Source organism: Carya illinoinensis, chromosome 7, assembly GCF_018687715.1.
Source record: "Carya illinoinensis cultivar Pawnee chromosome 7, C.illinoinensisPawnee_v1, whole genome shotgun sequence".
Lineage (NCBI taxonomy): Eukaryota > Viridiplantae > Streptophyta > Magnoliopsida > Fagales > Juglandaceae > Carya > Carya illinoinensis.
This window is the reverse complement of record NC_056758.1, coordinates 37,063,083-37,085,538: the sequence shown is the minus strand read 5'-3', so window position 1 is coordinate 37,085,538 and position 22,456 is coordinate 37,063,083. Positions and strand designations below refer to the sequence as shown.

The window sequence follows — 22,456 nt, the reverse complement described above, 5'->3', positions numbered from 1 at the left end:
ATGGGAGATTCAAAAAACCTCCTAAATACACCCAAATACATAACCATGACTCCATAAAAGCTTCAATCAACCAAAAGAATTGAAAACTTTCAAAGAAACATCTCAAATACCCCAATCCGAAAACCATTTGCACAACACACAGAAACACCCAAAATAAAAGCACCAAATCATGAAAAAACAAAAGAGAAGGGGCTTTACCTTGATTTGGAGGTGATTTCGGAAGGAAAAAAACAAGTGGAAACCGATTGATTTAGAGAAAAGAAGAAGAAAAATGCAGGAGAGGCGAAAAATTGCAAAACAGTGCACTGTGCTCGAGCGGCGTTGGGTTTTTATAACAGGCGTTTGCTCGAGCGAACTTAAAACCCTCGAGCGGCTGTCAAGCAGTTGTCGCTCGAGCGGTGTCGAGCGAGACCACCAGAAATTCATATTTTGCCCAGTTTTGAAACACACAACGCTCACATGACTTGGACAAATACAGGGAATGTCAATTTTCACATCAAGAGTACATATCAAATGTAGAGGAGCATCATATTCTCATAAAACACGCAGGTAAAAACAAAGTATCACAAGTAATGTAGACATGCGTGTTAAAGGCGGTCCTTACTCAATCAAGAAATTTCAACCGTAAAGCGTGAGCAGGGTTGAGCTGACCATGAAACCATAAGTGCTTGGGAAGCTCTTTCAAGACACAGAAAGTCAAACCCAATGCTGCTAGGACCTAAATCTTTCTGTTTAAATCCTTGTTTTAGTATGTTCAAGAAACAGAAAACTTATTATATTTTTCACACTTCCTTTTTTTTTTTTTTTTAATTTATAGCACATCACTTTTTCTTTTCCTTCTGATATACCATATTTTTGTACAAGCGAACCACGATGAGGTCATCTAGCCCGTGGTCGATTCTGTATGTAGGTAGAGTTTCTTACCACCTTTGATTGCCTCCCCAATAAACTCACAAGTGGTGAAATGTCAAATGACCAAGTTTGGAGTGAAGTGTGTGATGCTAGTCACAGATTACAAGAGATACTCATGTTTCAAACCTTTGTAAAACATAGGTATATGATACAAATCTCAAAAATACATGCACCTAGATTTTAGAATTAACAATCCCACTATTATATAGCGCAATCATGGAGTGCATGTACGAGCAGCAAACAACGACAAAGAAACTAGACAAAAAAAAATCAACAACAAAATAAAACAAAAATGCATGTAATGCATACCTGTTAGTCTACAGCACCAAAGTCATGTGTGGCTTGCGTCTTTCCCTTTTGGATGATCCACCTTGGTACCCATTTTCTTGAGTAGGGCTTTTCAATTCTCTTGGTGTGCCTCCTAAGCTCAAAACAGTTTGGTCGGATGTGACCAATCTTACCACAATGATGACACACGGGGCTTGATTTGTGAATTCTTTGTCTCAAGAAGGTTGAGACATTCTTAGGGCCATTCATGTAATTCTTACCCCTTCTAGAAAGATAAGCAGTTCTACCCTTAACGAATGTGGGAGCATGCACAAAGTGACTCATTAATTTAAGACAGCTTGGTCTAATATAGCCTATCTTTCCACAGTGATGACATATGGGGCTCAAGTTGCGAGCTCCTTATCTTTTGGGATGAGGAACTGACTTTTGCACTTGCAAAGGCTTCTTACCCTTTTCAGATGAATGAGCCTTCCTTTTCTCAGTCATTTTAGGAACAAACACTGTGTTTCTCACACTTTTATGGAATGCTTTTGAGCTTGAAGAAGCATCAGGATTCTCTTCAAAGTAGCCTAAACCACTCTTATCACTAGAGGACTTTCCTAAACTTAGGAGTTTGTCAAGCTGGTTTGTCCCAATGGAGAATTTCTGCAACTTAGTATTTAACAAAGTTAGCTCATTTTCATGAGTTGTCACTTGATCTTCCAAAGTCACATTCCTCTTTTGTAACTCATCCGTTAGACCAATGGCTTCTTTTAGTTTGCCTTGAAGTCCTTCATTTTCTCTTTTGCATAAATCTATTTCCTCAATATGTGCTTTATTGAGTTTCCTCAATTTCACATATTCCTTATACAACTTCTCATAGATTCAACCACAGATTCCCGGATTCATCTTCATCCCCGGATTCATTTTCAGAAACACTCTCAATTTCAACTACAGATTCACTGCTATGACTTTTTCCTACAACAGAGGAAGTGAAAGCCATGTAGTTGAGATTTTTCTTCATGGGAGAACTCTCTTGTGAGTTACTTGACTCAGACTCACTATCAGTCAAGGAAGCAGCATTAGCTTTCTCTTTGGCCTTTTTGTAATTTGCACACTCAAATCGAATGTGACCAAAACCATGACATTCATGGCACTGAATATTGTCCTTGACAGCTCTAGTTTCTTGCTTATAACTCCCTTCTCGGTTTTCTGAACTTGAACCTCCATTGAAACCTTTGAACCTTCTCTTCTCCTGTCCTAGGTTTTTCTGGGCAAACATCTTCCTGAATTTTTTAGCATAAAATGCTATCTCCTTGTCACTCATTGCAAGTTCATCAGAAGATTCACCAGACTCCTCTCTAATAACATTGAGGGCTATGGACTTGTTTTTCTTATCCATAGGAAGAGTATGTTCATAGGTTTGTAAGGAACCCACCAACTCTTCAATCCTCATGTTGTCCAAGTTTTTGTTTTCTTCTATTACAATGACTTTGGGACGAAACCTCTCAGGAAGAGATCTAAAGACTTTTCTCACAATTCTGTTCTCAGGAATTTTATCCCCTAAATTAAAACGAGAATTGACAATATCATTAAGTTTGCCATAGAATCCATTAAAAGTTTCATCATCCTTCATCATAAGTTCTTCAAAGTTGGTGGTCAACATTTGAAGTTTAAAATTCTTTACAGCCTTGGTACCTTCATGGGTAACCTCAAGAATGTCTCATGCCTCTTTGCAATTTTCACACATAGAGATTCTCTTGAACTCTTCCTGGGACACGGCCATGAAAATCGCATTCAGGCCTTTGGTATTCCAACTACACTCGTTGACTTCATCTCTAGAGTAATTTTTCACACTTTTGGGAGTTTGGACTCCCTCAATGACTACAACCGGTTGTTTCCATCCCTTTGTTACGGAAGCCCACACTCCTTCATCCACAGACTTAAGGAAAGCTCATTCGAACTTTCCAATACGCATAGTTGTTTCCATAAAAAAATGGAGGAGATGTGAGTGATTGAGACCTATCCATTTAGACCACTACAACAAGATCACACTCAGGAACTAAATCCTAACTGAGTGGACCCTCTTTGATACTAATTGATAAAGCGGTGGTTCTACACAACACTACACCTAGAGGGGGGGTGAATAGGTGTAATCCAATTTTTATGGCCTTTTGAAAATTAGTCAAACAAACAGTTAATAAATAAATCAAATAGCACAAATAATCAACACATGATCTTGATCACGGAGTGGAAACTCATTTGAAGAACATCTTCAAAATCTAAAACCACTCCAGGTGTAAGACACTACCTCAAATCCACTATAGAAATTTTAGTTCGTTACAACCAATTTAGAGACACTCACAAAACCTTTGTAGTAGCTAAACTTGGCTTGCAACACCACGAGTGACCCACTTGATCTCTACACGCATGTAGTGTCGAAACTCCGACCTTCCTATAACTTCCCACGAGAACCTCTCGATCTCTGCATCAACAGCAGCTCCGGACTCTTCCGGCCAACAAATATGTCCACTTCAATAGACTCATGTAAGAGTTGATTTTGAGTATGTTGTGGTGGAGAAGTGTTTATCCAAGAGAGAATCAACCAAATGGGGGAGAGGTTGCTCTAAGAAGTTCTTGGAGGCCCTTAGGGTTTTTGCTCTGATTCTCCATACCTAGAACAGAGGTTAAGTTATTCTATTTATAGTTCCAATCAAATGAGGCGCTTCAAAATCCTAAATTGTAAGTGATTTTGAACATTGGCTCGAGCGAAGTATCAAGTGAAGGTCGAGCAGCACAATCTGCCTGAGTTCGCTCGAGCTGCATGTCGAGCGGTGCAATCTACCTAATTTCGCTCGAGCGCCCTGTTGAACGAGGGTCGAGCGGTGCAATCTGCTTGAGTTCACTCGAGCGCCCTGTTGAGCGAGGGTCGAGCGAAGTCCATCTGTTTTGACCAATAACGAGCACACTTCAAGCCACTTCAAGCCTTTTCGCAACAACACTTGTTACAACACTATTTTACACAGATTTTCACAAGAATATGCCAATACGCTCATTTTTCCCTCAACAGGCCTCAATGCTGAATAGTTGGGAGGCCATGAGAATGATTGTGAGTAATTCTACCGGAAAAACAAAACTGAAATATGATGATAATTGATATTTGATTCTTGTGGATTCTAATGAGACTTCAGGTTCGGGTTCTTCCCTAAATATCTACAGTCGGGTAGAGGACATGATAGGAATTCAAATAACAGTAGGTCAAAATTGAGAAATAGGGACAAGAGCAGGTCAAGGTTTGGGCAATAACGTACCTATTGGAATTGTGGCAAGATGGATCACTTCAAAAGAAATTGCAAAAATTCAAAGAGTGAGAATGATGTTGCAAACGTAGTGATTGAGGAAATTCAAGATGCTCTGCTTCTTGTAGTTCACATTTCAGTTGATAATTGAGTGTTGGATTGCAGAGCTTCATTTCACACCACTTTACGTTGCTAGTGACTTTGGTAAGCTGTATTTGGTTGATGGAGAAGCATTGAATGTCATGCGAGTGAGAGATGTGTGCATCATACTCCCAAACAGGAATGTGTGAACTGTGCAGAAAGTTAGGCATTTTCCCGAACTAAAGAAAAACATGATCTCTATGGGAAAACTTGATGATGGCGGTCATTCGATAGTTTTTTCAGTTAATATATGGAAGGTTACAAAAGGAGTGATGATGGTCTTGGCTCGTGGTCAGAAAACTGGTACTCTGTATATGACATCAGGATCAAGTGATATGATTGCTATTGATGAGTCTAAGAATACTGCAGAGCTATGGCACCGCAGGTTTGGCCATGTGAGTCAAAAAGGGATGAAAGTACTTCTGTCAAAGGGAAAGCTACCAGAGTTGAATTCAATTGATTTGGATATGTGTGAGAATTGCATTTTGGGTAAGCAGAAAAAAAGTCAGTTTCTTGAAGGGGGGTGGAGCACTAAGGTCAAGAAAGTTGGAATTTGTACACACGGAATTGGGGGGCCTTCCCCAATTTCATCTCTTGGAGGTTTTCGGTACCACTTTACCTTTTATCGATGACTATAGTAGAAAGGTATGGGTCCATTTCCTAAAAAATAAATATAATGTATTTAAAACATTCAAGACGGATTTGAAACTGAAATGCTTGAGGGTTGATAATGGTGGAGAGTACATTGATGGAGGGTTCAAGGAATACTGTGCAGTTTATGGTATTAGAATGGAGAAGACTATTCCCGAGACCCCACAATAGAATGGTATCGCTGAATGTATGAACATGACCATCAATCGAGCTAGGAGCATGAGGTTGCATGTTGGGTGGCCATCGACAACTTGGGCAGATGCAGTTAACACTGTAGTTTATTTGATTAATTGGTTCATTAGTTCCTTTAGAGTGTAGATTACCTGAGGAGGTTTGGAGCGAAAAGTCGGGGTCAAAATCGAGCCTGTTTTGGGAATAAACCGAAACCAAATGATTGAACAGTAGTTTTGCAGAGCCAAAACCGACTGATGGAGAAGGCAAAAACCAGCCGGACCGGTTCCAGCCGGTCCAATGGTTTTGGTCTGTTTGGGCTCCGTCTTTTGGGCCTTTATTTTGCCCAATTCAAGATCTTTTTGGGCCTTTTTTGGTGTTGATTTCAAATCCTAATTTGCTGAGTTTTTAAAACTTATTTTTAATATTCAAGTTTCATTTTAATTTTAATGTTGTTTGTAATGTTAAGTTCAAAAAAATTAATTAGCAATAGATGTTTAATACACATTACAAATAAAAACAAATTGTCCTAGACAACAATGCAACTAAAAAATATAAGATAAATAAATTACAACTATTCTTGATCTTTAGTCTTCAATCTTCAATAGTTGTGATGCCAGATTGTGCTCACAACTCTATATAGAAAAATTAATAAGATTAAAATATTAAATATTAGTGAATTTGGATGAAGAAAAAAAATACTAAAATTAATTTATAAAACCAAATGAATATTAAATGATCAAAACATTACCCGATCTTCCACGAAGCTCTCACATTATCCATGGACTCTTAGATATCAATTGGTGTTAACGAATGTCTTAACCAATTTTGAGCACAAATTTTGAGTGCCTCACAACCATTGGATAAATACCGATCCACCTCTGTTTTGAAAACTATAGATCCAAAGGGAGAAGACATTTTATACCACTCATAGAACATCTTGTCTCATGATTGTGATTATAGATGTCGGAGGGGGCTCATGTTCTTCACCGAACATAGCATTATACTCCGCATACAAGTCTACTAATAACTTTCTTACACTCAACACCAACTCTTCAACATGAGTCTCATTATGAATTTTCTTTAGGTGGAAGATTAGAAGCCTTAACTTACTATACGGATCAAGCACAACTGCAATCAATACTAACAAGTTCATCCTATCTAAGGACCCTCAATACTTATCATATTTCATTCTCATGCTTATGATCATGCTCATCAAGCAATTATTATCACTCTCACTCAGCCTAATTATCTCTTGTTGGAGTTCACAAATCTCCAAAAAACTGGTATTTTCGTGACATATAAAGACCCAGAAAATCTCGAAGTGACATCATAAAACGTTTTAAAAAACTTTACAAACACCCGCACCATCTCCCACTCCTCAATTTTAGGAGGCCCATGTGTCCATCACTAAAGTAAGAGAGGAAATTGTAATCCTCACTCTCCATCCGCCTAAAAGTCTTCTCAAACTTCTTAGCCACATTCATCATGTAAGTTGAGTTTTATCGAGTTTGTATATAAAGAGACAACATTTTCTTAGAATCAATTTTCCGTTTCTCTGCAAATCTTTTAAACTTGTCTAATCTGCAGGGGAGAAGCGCACATATCTAACCGCCTTCCTAATTATTGTGATGGTGTGACGCCCCCAAATTCCGTTTGGGATCGGACGGACATTTGAAGCGTCGAGACATGCAATACAAGGTTACCTGCCCCCGTTCATGACATATAAGATTTAATGTTCCTAACATGCATCTAACAATATGTAATATTCGCAGCGGATAAATTTTTTTCTTTAGCAATACTATGCACCAAATTGAAAATATCCCAAATGCTTAAAACATACTTCATACATAAAAACCTATTGAACAACTAAGATCACAACACTAGTCCAAAATGGTTATGATCCAAAAAGTACTAGAGATGCAAATCAATCGTACAAGTATTAATTTACGTTAATTACTATATTAACATTGATGTCACACCGTCGCTCAGTCAACTGTGTCTAGTTGATCAGCTCCTGATTCTCCTTCAGGTCCTGTAACAAGATCTACCATTCGGGGGGAATGGTAGTTGAGACTACCAAAGTGAGATTTGATTACAAATCTCAGTAAGTTAACAAAAAAACTTCCACACAAGCTAATAATGCATGGATGACAGTAAAAGTATAAACGCATAATCAAATTCATAAGTAATTAAAGTATAACTTGGCGTACAATATAACATAATTGACATAACTTAAATTGAAACATGAACTGAACTTGACTTGACATGAACTTGATTTGAAACTTGACTTAGCATGAACTTGTTATGAAACTTGACTTATCATGAACTTGTTCTGAAACTTGACTTAACATGAAAAATACATACTCCACAGTTGTGGCCCCATGTATTCTACGTGTAAATACATACTCCACAGTTGTTGTGGCCCCATGTATTCTACACAAACTTGACTTAACATGAAAAATACATACTCCACAGTTGTTGTGGCCCCATGTATTCTACGTGTAAATACATACTCCACAGTTGTTGTGGCCCCCTGTATTCTACGGAAACTTATTCTTTAACTGCTTAAATACATACTCCACAGTTGTTGTGGCCCCATATATTCTACGTGTCACAATTGCTGTGACCCCATACATAAGTAATCAAGATAAAATGTGACTGGAATACGAAAGGACTGAAGCCCTGACGTAACATAACGTGACTTGAACATAACTTGAAATACATGACCAACTTGATATAGAAATATTTCGTAACATGGCATAACATATAATAGATAATATATTTAACATGACATACTTGCAACAGTGAATATTACATGACTTGACATACATGTAATAGATGGCATACTTAGCATGATGTACTTGTAATGTACAGCAATACATGACAGAATATATTATGTAACAGATAAAAACTGATGACAGAATAAATTCTGTATAACAAACAATTACGTGATGATTTAGCATGGCATGACATATTATAACACACATACATACACTGTAGTTTCTTTACTTAGCACACATACACAGTAGACTGCTAGTAAGTTAAAAGCTAACTTACCTCGATCTCCGCGTGTCTTATAAAACTTCAAGTGCGATCACGAGAAACCGTAATTAGTTATTCTAAAAGTTAGAACTAAATCACTAATAATTTGAAATATGGAAAATACTAACTTAAAGAGTAAAATTTTCATTTTACTCTCTACATGTGGAAAAATGACCGTTTTACCCATAACTTAAGGATTTTGCATACTAACTCCAAAAGTTTCCAAAATTTACATTTCTCATGTAAATTTTGTCCTAAACTTAAATATCAACTCAGAAAAATTTAAAACAAAACACAACTATGGAAAATACACTATGATTGAAACATCCATAGGTCATTTCCCTTGATTTTTGTTGCAATTCCTTCCAACTTCAAAACTTATGCTTAAACCAAAATTTTGCAACAAATATCTTCCAATCCTAAGTTCAAAACCATACTTAAAACATCCATTTAGAAAAAGCTAATAATCAACACCAAACTTTTTTGTAAAAGATCCAAGCACTTGAATTACAAGTTTTGACCTTAAATCAAAACATCTCCAAGAATTTCAAAAATCAAATCTTACTTCTAACATATTCATAATATCATCCTAACATCAACCATGCTTTAAATCATCAAACTAAAGTCACCAAAATCACAAAATAACATTTGGAGTTTTTGGTTTTACACTTAATTCAAAAACAGAAACTTTTTCCTCAACTAGTTTTGATAAATCTCTTGATCTATGACTTATAAATATATGATTTTCAAACCAAACCATCACAAGGTTTAAAAAGATGTCTTAAAACATATATAAGCTTCTAATTCAAGATCACATGGTTAGAAATTAACCAAAACATAAATTTAGCCAAGAATATCCACACTTTGGCTTATCTGAATATCTCTTTGCATAAAATTTCATATCTTTGAAACTAACATCAAATATCTTCAAAATAATAATATAACATGTATATAAGATGCTTAGGATCCTCCAATAAAATTATTAAAGTCATTAGAATAGGTTTAGACCACCAAAGAGTTAAACTTTCTCAAAACAGAAACTGTTTTTCTTCTTCCAGTTTCTAAGTTTCTAAATCTAAGAAAATCTTTCATCAAAACCTGTAATCATGCAAAAATCCTCAACCAATAGTCATATATACATGTTAACAATACTCCATAAAAATTTTGGACCAATATCTATCCATTAGCTTGGTCAAAAACTCCAAACTATAACATATTCTCCAGTTTATCTCCCAGAATGACCTTTCTATAGTTTATATAATATTTGACTGACCAAATGATTTTCAAATGGGACAAATAAGATATTCACGTAAACTAGACTAAAAAAGAAACAACTTATATGAAGGAGACTTTATGATAAAACATTTACAAAAACTTTGAAATGGGCGTGCAAAAGAACTCCTAAAAGCTGTCTGAGAGAGAGTGTTTGGTATTCTTTCAATGGAAAGTGTAAATGAAGATAATTTCGTGGGGAGGGGTGGCTGGAGATACTTATGGATGAGATATGGAAGAGATGAGGCTGGAGTGAGAGTTAAGTGTAGGACTCTCTTACCCGAAGTGAGAGTTAAGTGTAGGACTCTCTTACTTGAAGTGAGAGTGGAGTGTAGGACTCTCTTACCTAATAATATCAACAAAAATCAACTCAAGATATTTTTACCCAATAATATCCACAAAATTAACTTAAAATATTTTTATCCAATAATATCCACAAAATTAGTTTAAAATATTTTTATCCAATAATATCTACAAAAATTAGCTCAAGATATTTTTATCCAATAATATCTATAGTTTTGAGCAGATGTTTCGTCCGAAAATATGAAAAAGTGTTATTGCGCCATAAGACCTTAAATAACCCTCCGAGTCTAATGGCACAAACCATAATACATTTTGACACTTCTAACTATCTCCAATAATCAAAAACACACTTCGGATACCATAGTAAATAATAACACTAACTATGTGGTTATACTAAAACCTATATGATTAATGGATTCGTGAAAACTTATAGAATCTTAACGAGGTTCCTAAAGTCAATAGAAATTCCACAATTGAATTTCTAGCAGGCTGTTACAGATGGTGTCATTACACTCCTTCAAACCTTCATTCACAATAAGGTTCAAAATATGAGCACATCTCATATGCATATACTTTTCTCCCAACACATTCCCTATTAAAAACTATCTCAAATATGAAATTATAGTATTATTTGAGTTTGCATTATCAACAGTTAGAGTAAATATCTTATCAATACCCCAATCAAGGAGAAATGATTCAATATATTTGCCAATGGTATCCCCTCAATGATTAGGGATTAAACAAAAAATAATGATTTTTTGCAATTTCCAATTCCTATAAATGAAATGTGCAGTTAGACACATATAATTAAGATTTTATACCGATGTCCATGTATCAGTAGTCAATGAAATCCTTATGCCACCATCTTTAAACAACTTTTATAGCTTTCCATCTTCTAACACAAATAATTTCATATAATCTCTTGCAACTGTGCCGCAACATGACACTTTAAACCGACGTTCAAGAGACCAACACATATTTTCTAAATCCTTGCCCTTCAACAATTTTAAATGGCAACTCATCAATAATTATCATATCTGCAATCGACAACCTTACTGCCTCTTCACTATACTTGTGGGGTACAAGATTCCTTATCGTACTACCATCACTCTCCCCAACCCCCTCATCGGGTGTTACCTCACTCGCCAATGTTTTTTGGTACCTATCCAAAGGCTTATGTTTATGAGGATTTTTAGGACATGAAGCAAATAGTTGTGGATGGTTGAAGTCCATTCCTCTCTGAGTGGCAAACTTACACTTGCCACAATAATGACATTAACCTTAGGATCATCTACAGGACAACACCTTTGTAAAATGGTCCCAAACAACCGATGGATCATTCCCATCTGTTTCTTAGGAGGTGGACAATTACTATAGTTAGGGGCACTAGGGGACCTTGATGTTTGGGTCTCTCTCAGATTATATCCCAAGTTAATGGTTGGTTCATTTGAATCAATGTCAATTGGAGTCAACGAAGAATCCATCTATCATGTGAAAATTGAAATACATAATTAATTACAAAATGCAAAAAAATGAAAAAAAAAATAAAGAATAAAGAATACTTAGGGCTGGTTTGGATTCAGAAATGAGATGAGATAATTTTAGATGAAAGTTAAATAAAATACTGTTAGAATATTCTTTTTTAATATTATTATTGTTTTGAGATTTGAAAAGTTGAATTGTTTATTATATTTTGTGTGGGAATTTGGGAAAGTTGTAATCATGAGATGAGATGAGATGAAATGAAACACTTTATAAATCCAAACAGGGCCTTAGCACAACAACACAATTACACAATAGCTAGTATGCAACATGGAAAACATCACAAGTAAGGCAGGTTTTGGATGGTGATATGAGAATTTTTGGTTTTAGATGAAAGTTGAATAAAATATTATTTTTTAATATTATTATTATTTTGAGATTTGAAATAGTTGAATTAGGATTTGAAAATTTTAAATTGTTTATTATATTTTATATGAGAATATAAAAAAGTTATAATGATAAGATGAGATGAGATGAAAATCTTGTATCTCATCCTAGCTTCCAAACCTGCCCTAAGACTCTAATCAAGATTTTAGTTCACTCAAATTTCCACAATTTATTTCAAAATAATTTTACAACACAATTTTCAATTAGAAATTTCTTGCATAATAAAGTAACAACAATGTATTCTTTATTTCCTTGATGCAAAAAAGTATTAAAGCTCAAAGAGATGAGAGACGTGCGGTCAAGCAATGAGCGGCATGAACGCCGCGAAGGAGGAGAGGAGCAGTGGGCTACGGGTCTATGCGTGAGAGAGGAGAGAGAATACAAAAGAAGAATCGGGAAGAAGAAGATGGAGGGGAGGGGGCAAGGTAATTAAACCCTAGCTCCTAGCTCTAAACAACGTTGTTTGGTGTATTAAACCAAAAGGCGCCATTTCATATAAATTTTTTTTCTAAACTCTGGGTATAAAACGACACCATTTCACTAAGTGAGTGAAACGATGTCGTTTTACATACGAATAATATAATATATATTATATCAGCCGGTTTGGTCCCGATTTGAACCAGCTGCCAACGACGTTGGTTTCAGCAATTTCCTACCACCGGCTGACCAATTCTTTGCCAGTTTTGGACTTTAGAGGCCGCTTCGCGTCGGTGATGATTAGTTTGGTTGGTTTATGTGTAGCCCTAGTGAAAAGGGTTAAACTTTCTCACTTAAAAGTCTTTGGTTTTGTTTCTTACGTTCACATTGATTTTGATGCTCGCATCAAGCTTGATGCCGAATCGAGAAAGTGTTTCTTTGTGGGCTATGCGAATTAGTTGTTTGGCTACCAGTTTTAGGATGATCAGAGTTGGAATATCATCAGGAGTAAGAATTTGATTTTTAATAAGAAAGTTATGTACAAGGATAACTCTAGTGCAATAGCAGATACTGTAGATGCAACCCCTCATCTGAGTTTGTAAGTGTGAATGAACTTCCTAAGATCACAATACAGAACAGAAGTATGATTGACAGGGAGAGAGAGTCTAGTGCACCCATTCCTACTGTTCTGTAGTTAGATCTAGAGCCGTCTACACCTACAATTGTTGTTCGTAGGTCTTCCAGGACTACCAGACCTCTACATCAATTTTCACCCACCTTGAATTACATTTTGTTGACTAATGGTGGTGAGCCACAAAGTTATGATGAAACCTTGCTAGACGAGAATTCTAGCAAGTGAGAGTGAACAATGAAAGATGAGATGGGCTCTCTGTTAGGGAATCAGACATGAGAGCTAACTGAACTTCTAGCAGGGAAGAAGGCTTTGCACAACACGTGGGTATATCAATTAAAGGCAGATCATGAGGGCAGCAAGAGGTATAAAGACTTGTTAAAGGGTTTCAACAGAAGAGAAGTATTGACTACTCTGAAGTTTTCTCTCTAGTTGTGAAAATCACAACAATTAAGCTAATGCTAGGAATGGTGGCTCCATAGGATCTACATCTTGAGCAGTTAGATGTGAAAATAACATTTCTTCATGGTGATTTAGTAGAAAGCATCTACATGCATCGGCCAAAAGGGTTCATAGTATAAGGAAATGGGAGTCTTGTCTACAAACTAAAGAAAAGCTTGTATGGCTTGAAACAAGCTCCAAGGCAGAGGTACAGAAAGTTTGACTATTTCGTGTGCAGTTCAGGGTACACCAGATATCAGGCAGACCGCTGCTGTTATGTTAGGTTTTTTGACAACTCTTGTATCATTCTATTTTTGTATGTGGATGATATGCTTATTGTAGAGTCCAGTATTGAGGAGATCAACAATCTGAAGAAACAATTTGCAATAAAGGATTTAGGAGCTGCAAAGCAAGTTCTTGCCATGAGAATAATCAGAGATAGAGTCAAAGGCACATTGAGACTTTCACAGACAAAGTATGTTAAAAGAGTACTCAACAGGTACAATATGGACAAAGCCAAACTAGTGGGGGCACCTTTGCGAAGTCATTTCAGACTTAGCAGGGATTAGTCACCGAAGACAGAGGAGGAGCATGATTATATAAGTAAGGTACCCTATGCCTTGGCTATTAGTTTTCTAATATATGCTATGATCTGTACAAGACCAGACATTCCCATGCCTCGGCTACGTATATGACTAATTTAGGAAATAGCATTAGGAGGCAGTAAAATGGATTCTAAGGTACCTAAGGGGGTTTTCGGATACATGTGTCTTTGCTTTATTGGTGCTAGTATGAAACTGCAAGGTTATGTTGATACTAATTTAACTAGTGATACTGATAGCCAAAAGAGTATTGCAAATTTTGTATACACTCTGGGTGGTATTGTTTGGGGTTTGACAAGAGACTGTTGCTCTGTCTACCATAGATGCTAAGTTTGTTGTTGTATCTGAAGCCTCAAAGGAGATAATCTGGTTAAGTTTCTTTGAGGAGTTGGGTAAGAAGAATGAGAATGGTACTCTCTACAGTGGCAGTCAGAGTGCCATATTCCTTGTCAAGAATCCAACATTTTATTTCAAGACCAAACATATTCAAATAAGATATCATTTTATTCGATCTCTTCTTAATAATGGCCACTGGATACTTGGGAAGATTTATGGAAGCAAAAACCCTGCAAATATGTTGACTAAGGGTGTTACACTTGAGAAATTGAAATTGTGTTCAACTTCAGTTGACCTTCTAGCTTAAGGACAGAAGCTGTGAGCTGAGAGGGTGGAGGTTTTAGTTTTGGAGGCAGGTGGTTGATAGTTGTTTTGTGGCGACCCAATTTGATGACCTAACCTGACATGAATTCATTGCGGTTTTTTGGTAGATTTTCAATGAGGCTTGTCCATGTTCACTTTGGTTTAGCCTGATTTTAGCTCTTGAACCAACCCGGCCTGGCCCGGCCCTTATTTGGGTTTACTTGCTAATAACCCTAATTAGGGTTTTCCACAGATATATTGTACTTTTGTATTGCCGCTTATTGCACTGCCACATTGTGTATTCAACTTTCAAGAGAATAAAATCTTTTGCATCTCTGTGGATGTAGGCAAGCTGCCGAACCACGTAAATATTGTGTTCATGTGTGATTGATTTCATTTTTCTTTACTTTTTCTCTTATCGTTTCCAACATAATATAATAAATGGATGTATTCTTTATGCATTCGAATTATCTAATTGTTTTGAGTCAAAATTTGAAGGGGTCATGCCTAGATAGGTGATGGGTCTTTTTCCGCGGTGGAAAGGTCATTTGGGAAACCTACACATTGAAACTATGGAAAATGATCCAATGTTCCTGTTATGGTTGGGGGAAGGAACTAACCATAATTTGGAACTCAAAAAGAATATGGGGGAGCTTATGGATTGTTTCTTTAGATCTATGTATCTTTGGATGGAAACATAGTTTTTCTAGTCATGGTTTTCATATTTTTATATACCTTTTTACTCTTTCTACATAGGGACTTCTAATTTATGCTCCTATTATACTTGGGTAGTGCCTTTTGCTCATTAATAAAATTATTTATTGTCAAAATAAAACAGTTAATCTCAAAGTTTTGTTTAAAGGTTCATTTAGCTGAATTCTTCCTTTTAGGTCTCCTCTCTTGCTCATTTCTTTATTCTTATTTTTTATTTTGGGAAAATTCCTCTCGAAAAGAAAGGAGTGGATTCCCCACAAAAACAAATCTTACCTGAAACTAGTAAGGATAGCTATTTGTTGGACCTAAGAACTAATTATCAATGTTTTATTTCTAAATTTCTTTATTTTTAATCTGTCATAAAAAATAAAAAAAAAATAAAACATGGAGGGTTACACAATTTTATCTTTTTTATTTCTCAGAAAAGAGCTGGGATTCTTTTGGTCCGTGGGAGGGAGTTGGCACTGTATAGTGACAAAAAATGTATATTCTTTTTTCAGTTTTCTTGTGGGTCTATGGCCTACTATAGGTTTGGATGGTGAGATGAGAATTTTTGGTTTTAGATGAAAGTTGAATAAAATATTATTTTTTAATATTATTATTGTTTTGGGATTTAAAAAAGTTGAATTGTTTATTATATTTTATGTGGAATTTTGAAAAAGTTGTAATGATGAGATGAAATGAGATTAGAATTTTGTATCTCATCTTAGCTGCCAAACCTACCTGGCCCTAACTCCTCCCTGTTGTTACATCAGAAGGATAGAAAAGTCTCACTGCCCATGGCTTATTTTAGTCGGAATTTCTAATTTGTGCTTAGACATGCTGTCTGTTTGTCACTGTGAGAGTCCCAACCCAGCTGGTTTGGGGCCGAGCCAAGGCTGCCAGTTTGAAAGCACTTTTTCTATTTCAATGTATGTCTGTAAGTAGTAATTGAGTACGAGTGAGAGATCTCAACTATCTGTTTGCAAAAGAGTAATACCATTTTTCATCTTGTATTTTGTTGTTTCTAGTCAATCACTTGAATGAAAAGTTACTTAAAATATGACACATTAACTATTTGCAATGCTATAGAATGGTAGTGGAAAGCCATATTGGCTGTCTTAAATCATGTAGCAATTTATGAACTATCTGTTTGCATAAGAGGAATAGTATTTTTCATCTTACAATTCTCAACCACTTAATGAAAAGTTACTTAAAATATGACACATTAACTGGGGGTTTTTGTGCTATAGAATGGGTAGTGAATATGACACATTAACTGGGGTTTTTTGTGCTATAGAATGGGTAGTGGAAGGCCGTATTAGCTGTCTCAAATTATATTGCAATTTCATTGTAAATTCATTATGATTTTTTCCTTGTTCTCTTGAGCCCCACGTTGGTAGTGTGTTTGCAGGAAGGTTCCATGTCCCCTGAAATGTACAATGGCTCGGAAGAGAGTAGGAGTGAGGAGGCAACCGATGCTGATGAGTCTTATGAAGGTGATGCAACACAGGAGTCTGATGCAGATGATGATCTTGAAAATGCCTCAAGTGAATCGTGTGGTGAGAGTGGTAACTCTAGAGACAATGATTTTTGTGATACTAAGGTCCATCTCTATACTATCTTACAATAGCATCTACTTTTATTTATATGTTGTGATGGTATTAAAGCTATAATTTATTCCTTTGTTCCTTGTGCCTGGACCTGAGAATGAATATCTGATGATCTGGATTTCTATCTTGGAATAAAGAATGATGCTCCTGTGTTCCTGCATTTAAGCCACCCTGGAGCTTGTGTCTTCTGCTACAAGTTTCATTAAATGTCTCCTATTTATGGTTCCTTTGGTACATGATTTAGAGCCTAGTATCAGTTTTTATGTCTTTATGTTCTCCCCTGAAATTATATCCAGACCTTTAGATTGGATTCCAAATTAAGACAATTGTGTGTCATTTTCTAGAGGCTCGATTCTTTCACCCTAGTTTCTTAAACATAATTTCTGCTATTATTCAGATCAATCATGTTCTAATATTGAAAATTGTCAGTGTGGCTGTGTATGTGGGAAATATTGCACAAAATAAATATGCTTACAGGAAACTGGTTTCACTGAATCTCATTATGGCCATTGTTCGCTACTCAAATATGTAATTTTCATTGCTATTTGCTGCACGTGACCTATCTACTTCTTTTGTTCATTAATTGATGCATATGTTACTTTTCTTTTTAGTCTTTCTAATATTGTCAACTTTGAAAATACTTTAGCTACAAAGGGATTACACAAAAGTAAACCCACAAACTAATGTGGCTTGATGTGATACGTCAGATAGTGAAGTTACTTTTATTATAAAGTAAACCTAATGGATTTCATGAAAGCACGTCAGTTTGTGGGTTTATTTTGTGTAATCTGTTTGTATCTGTATCAATTCTTGTATTCTATAGGTTCAAACCCCCCCCCCCCCCCCCCCCCCCTCCCCCTCTCCCCTCTCCTCTTTGTTTCTCTCCATTCTTTTGGACTAGAACCTGGAGGGTTTGAAGCTGCTAGCCACCACATTAAGCATTTATAAACCATCCAACCCCCCCCCCCCCCCCCCCCCCAAGCGCGCGCCCCCGGCAGGCTCCGATGGGTACAGAACTCTCTTACTAAGCACTTTTTTTTGCCTTTTGTTTTAGACACCCATTTGCATTAAGGATTCTGTTTGCCCTCAGTACAAAGTTATGAGCTTTTGAGGAACTTATTGCCATCTTATTATTATTTAAGAACGTTTGTGCTAGTTACATAACAAAACCTAATTGCCAATCTGTTGTGTTTCGGTTTGCTCTCTTCTTCTGCTTTTTTCAAGGGTAGTAAAAGTGCATAAACCACCCAAACTCACACGTCTTGCTTACTCATGCAAGTCTGATGCTTACATTGTAAGACCACCTATTAAGTGTGATGCTGGTTGCTGTTTCTTCTCCTTGCATAAATTTGTTGCTTACCAATCTCTATTATATATCTATTGCTGTCACAATATATGGTTCATCTGGTTCTGTTCTGGCCTAAACTTTATTTTGATTGATGTTTTTGTTTTCTATAGAGAGAGGCTATCCGTTGTTACTTAAATGACTTGAAAGATGCTGGATTCTGATGGTTTAAACGTAATACTTACTAGTTGAAAGGTGCAGGATTCTGATTCAGATTTGGGTTCGAAGTCCCCAGGAGTAAGTGATGCTTCTGGAACCAGTCAGAAGTTGTCATCAAATTTATTTGAAGCTTCACTGCATCAACATGCTGCTCTCCAAATTAGTGGGGATCGTCTCAATCAAAGCAATAGTAGTTCAGCAAAGCAGGCTACTGAGTCTGCTGAAATACTACGAGATGTTTCTAAAGAAAAATTTTTGAATCCCATATGTACTCGTCCTACTCCAACCTCCTGCATTATAACATCTACAACCATATCAAATGGACCTGCACGTTGTCGTAGGAGTCGTGACTTGTGGGGACGCAATGCTGTGAGTAGATTTTTTTTCTGAATTTATGATGTGCCTTTTAGCTTTTAGCATTATTTTCTTAGTCATATTTCTACAGCTTTATTTCTTAGAACAATATGTAGTCCGGCTTTACCAAGAGAGGCTTCAAATCTAGACATTCATTAATTTTGAGTTGCTCACCATTCTATGTTTCAAACCTGGGGCAGTTATTGTAACGAAAGTGTTTTGATTTATTTTTTACTTGCATGCAGGCAAGGAAGAACCTTTCCATGGAATCCATTGATTATACTGTAGAAGATGAGTAAGTGATGAAGCAATTTTTTCTAACGTATTTATGTAAACACATTTCTGTAATTGTTATTTTATCATGTGTAGTGTCATCGATGCCTTGTACCATTTGCTTGATACTTCTATTGCAGGTGAATTTCAATCGTTTTTAGTTCAAGAGATTAATGTGTTGTGTGTTTGAGACACCATTATAGACAGGTTAAATACAGTCTTTGTCAAGTGTGTGGGGGAGAGAGAGAGAGAGAAAGAGAGAGAGAATTACTAGTTATCCTTGAAGTAGTGCTACGATGTCTGATATGAGTGCTCAACCTCTCTTGTTTGACCCACTTTGACGTGAGGGGAAAAGTGTGTTCTTGGAGTGCCTAATAGTTACTGGAGAAAAGAGATAATAGTTTCGACTTTCGAGCTTCTTAATGATACGGTTGAAGGGGAGAGAGGACCTCTCTTAACCTCTGGATTAACATGCCATCAGATCACTGATCCTAGGTCAATATGCGTGTGTATGAGAGAGAGAGAGAGAGAGAGAGAGAGAGAGAGAGAGAGAGAGAGAGAGAGAGAGAGAGAGAGAGAGAGAGAGAGAGAGAGAGAGGCAATTACTAGTTATCCTTGAAGTAGTGCTCCCACTTCTCATATGAATGGTTAACCCCACTTGTTAGACCCACCTTGATGTGAGGGGAAGGGACAAAAATTGTGTTATTGAAGTGCCTTATAATTAGAGGAGAGAAGACCTCTCTTAACCTCAGGATAAACATGCTATCAGATCACTGATCTTAGATCAATACTTTTCTTTTCTGTTCTTAACTATCCTTCAACAAAACTGAAATATTTTATGCGACCAAAGTGAATTTAGGTCTCTCTAGTTCAAGTATGACCATAGTTAATGAATTTCTAAAATGTACTTTTATAATCACCGAGTCAATCCCATTGTCAAATTCCACTCTGTATGGAGGTACTTGAGCCAAGCCAAAATTGGTAAATTTTGTCTTTCACAAAATAGTGATGATGGGATTACCTATAAACGATTTATTAGTAGAGTTCTAGTCAAATCCCACTCTACCGAATATGCAAGTACTTAAGCCAAGCCAAAACAGGTCAATTTAGTTTTTTACAACAAAGTGAGAGATTGAATTGCCTATAAATGACTTATTAATAGATATCTAGTTCAAGGGGCGATGTTTTGGTAGGAAAAGTCCACTTTTTTCTTTCTTTTAGTACCTCTGTGTTTTATAGATAGTCAACAAATATGGACAGTGTCCTGATATTAAAGCCATAAGTTATTCATGGTTGGAATGTTGTAGATCTAATTTAAATATACATTGAAAGAAAGGAAACAAAAAATATTCTAAAACTTGATAGTCCCCTTCATTTTTCAGGAATTAGATTCAAATAAAGGGTTTGAGTCCTATATTAATGCTTTTGGCTTTCAATGTATTACCCCGACTGTAAAGTGAATGGTGGTTGTTAGAGTGTTGGAAATTAGGTCCTAACACTTACCAGTTTTGTGTTCATCTTCTCTTGTTCTATTAATTGTGATATTCCTTTTTCAGTTCCATTGGGTAGGTATTATTTGGAAAAGCAAAATCTGTATTTTCCTGCTTCCAATGACACCTCTTCAGTGATAATGGCTTTTAATTGGCTCCAATTGTTCGATGCATCTAATTTTCTTTTCATTTGTTGCATATGTAGAGTTGAAATCCAGAGACTTGAAGCCACTCAAATAGAATTGCTAAACAGAATTGCAGAAGAGGTAGACTCAAAATATTTTTCTTCTAAGGTATCCCTTGTATGAAATTGCTTGGGGAATTTTCATGTGAATTATTTTTTTGCTATGCAGACTAAAGGAAATGCAGTTCTGCAAGCCAGTCTGGAAAGGCGAAAGAAGGCCTTGCATGAGCGTCGCCTAGCTCTTGAGCAAGATGTAGTTTCCAATACTCTAGTTTCTTTTTCTTTTCCTTTTATGTTCTTTTTTCCTAAAAGAACATATGTACTGCATTGCACTCAATCTAAGCGTTCTGAATGCTTTTCTTTTGCCCCCTCCAATGCATTGCTTTTAATTGAATATCATTAACAAACTAGTTGCAGCCAGTGATGTCTTTGGTAGATACCAAGCTTGACCCAGGAGGCCTTATTGTGACAATGTTATTGTACCTTTAGGTCGCAAGACTACAGGAGCAGTTGCGAAAGGAAAGAGACTTGCGGACAACTCTTGAAGCAGGAAGTGTGCATTTACCTGCTTTAGCCACTATTGATGAAAAGGTTAGTCTACCACACATTTAACTGGTGGTATGCCATAATTATTTAAGATCAATTTTTAACTTGCAACTGTGCCAAAGACGAAGGCAGAGCTTGAGGAAATAGCTAGGGTGGAGGCTGATGTCATCAATTTGAAGCAGCATGTTGATAAGCTAGAATCACAGCTTAATCATGAAAGCAAACAGAACTATTGTTCTATGCATGCTTCGCACAATCAACCCCAACAAACTCCAAATCATCAAGAAAAAATGTAAGATTTCCTTTGGTGGTTGAATATCTTGCTGCATTGGTTTCTGTCTGATAATTGTTCAAGAATGTTTCTAAAATTTTGGTGTTGCATTTAAACAATGCAAAACTTATGGTATAACATTCATACTACACTTGTCTTTAAATAAGTTTACCCACCCACGTGGTGGAGCCAGAAACATTTGTTTGGGTTGGTTGAGTTTCGTGGTCAATCTTAATCCCATAGATGTATACCCATCGTGGATTAGATCCCTGACCTCTAAATTCAAAGAGAGGAACGACATGACCAGCCTGCAACACAACCATATGGAACATTATGATGTATTTCTGTGCTGAAACAAATTAGAATGTATATGCTGACTCATTATGAAATATTATTGCCCTTTGTTCTTATAGCATTTATATGATTTTAATCTGGAAAATTCACTTTTGCTTTATTTGTAGTCTGTGGAATTCTTTCACTCATGTGAAGGGTATATGCCATTGAGTAATGCTAGATATAGTCCTTGAGTGTGCAAACTCCGCGCACTCCCTTTGAAAAAAAGTGGGGACCACCATTAAAAAAAATTATTTTTTCATGTGGATCCTAGATTTAGCCACTTTTTTTGAAGGGAGTGAGCGGTGCTTGCACACCCTAGGACTTCAACTAATTCAAGGTTATTATTGGTTATTGTCCATGAATTAGAAAGGGCATAACAAGGAGTTAACAGAGTTTGAACGTGCAAGAATTAGTTTCCTTTCCTTAAATTACCAATAGGTATAAGAAATTTTCAGGATACTTGGGGGGTCTG

At 36.4% G+C, this 22,456-nt stretch overlaps 1 protein-coding gene across 2 annotated transcripts in view; it reads left to right on the top strand.

Moving 5' to 3' along the window:
- LOC122315593 (rho GTPase-activating protein REN1-like) overlaps positions 1–22,456 on the top strand; it is a 54,176-nt gene that overhangs the window by 28,816 nt on the left and 2,904 nt on the right. For both annotated transcript variants that reach the window (XR_006244066.1, XM_043131595.1), the window contains exons 15-21: positions 16,828–17,019; positions 18,573–18,899; positions 19,130–19,179; positions 20,853–20,913; positions 21,001–21,084; positions 21,321–21,422; positions 21,500–21,669. Coding sequence is in view for 1 of the 2 variants with exons in the window: in XM_043131595.1 (XP_042987529.1) it covers positions 16,828–17,019; positions 18,573–18,899; positions 19,130–19,179; positions 20,853–20,913; positions 21,001–21,084; positions 21,321–21,422; positions 21,500–21,669 (986 nt within the window). In the remaining variant the exon portion in view is untranslated. The remainder of the gene's footprint in view (positions 1–16,827; positions 17,020–18,572; positions 18,900–19,129; positions 19,180–20,852; positions 20,914–21,000; positions 21,085–21,320; positions 21,423–21,499; positions 21,670–22,456) is intronic.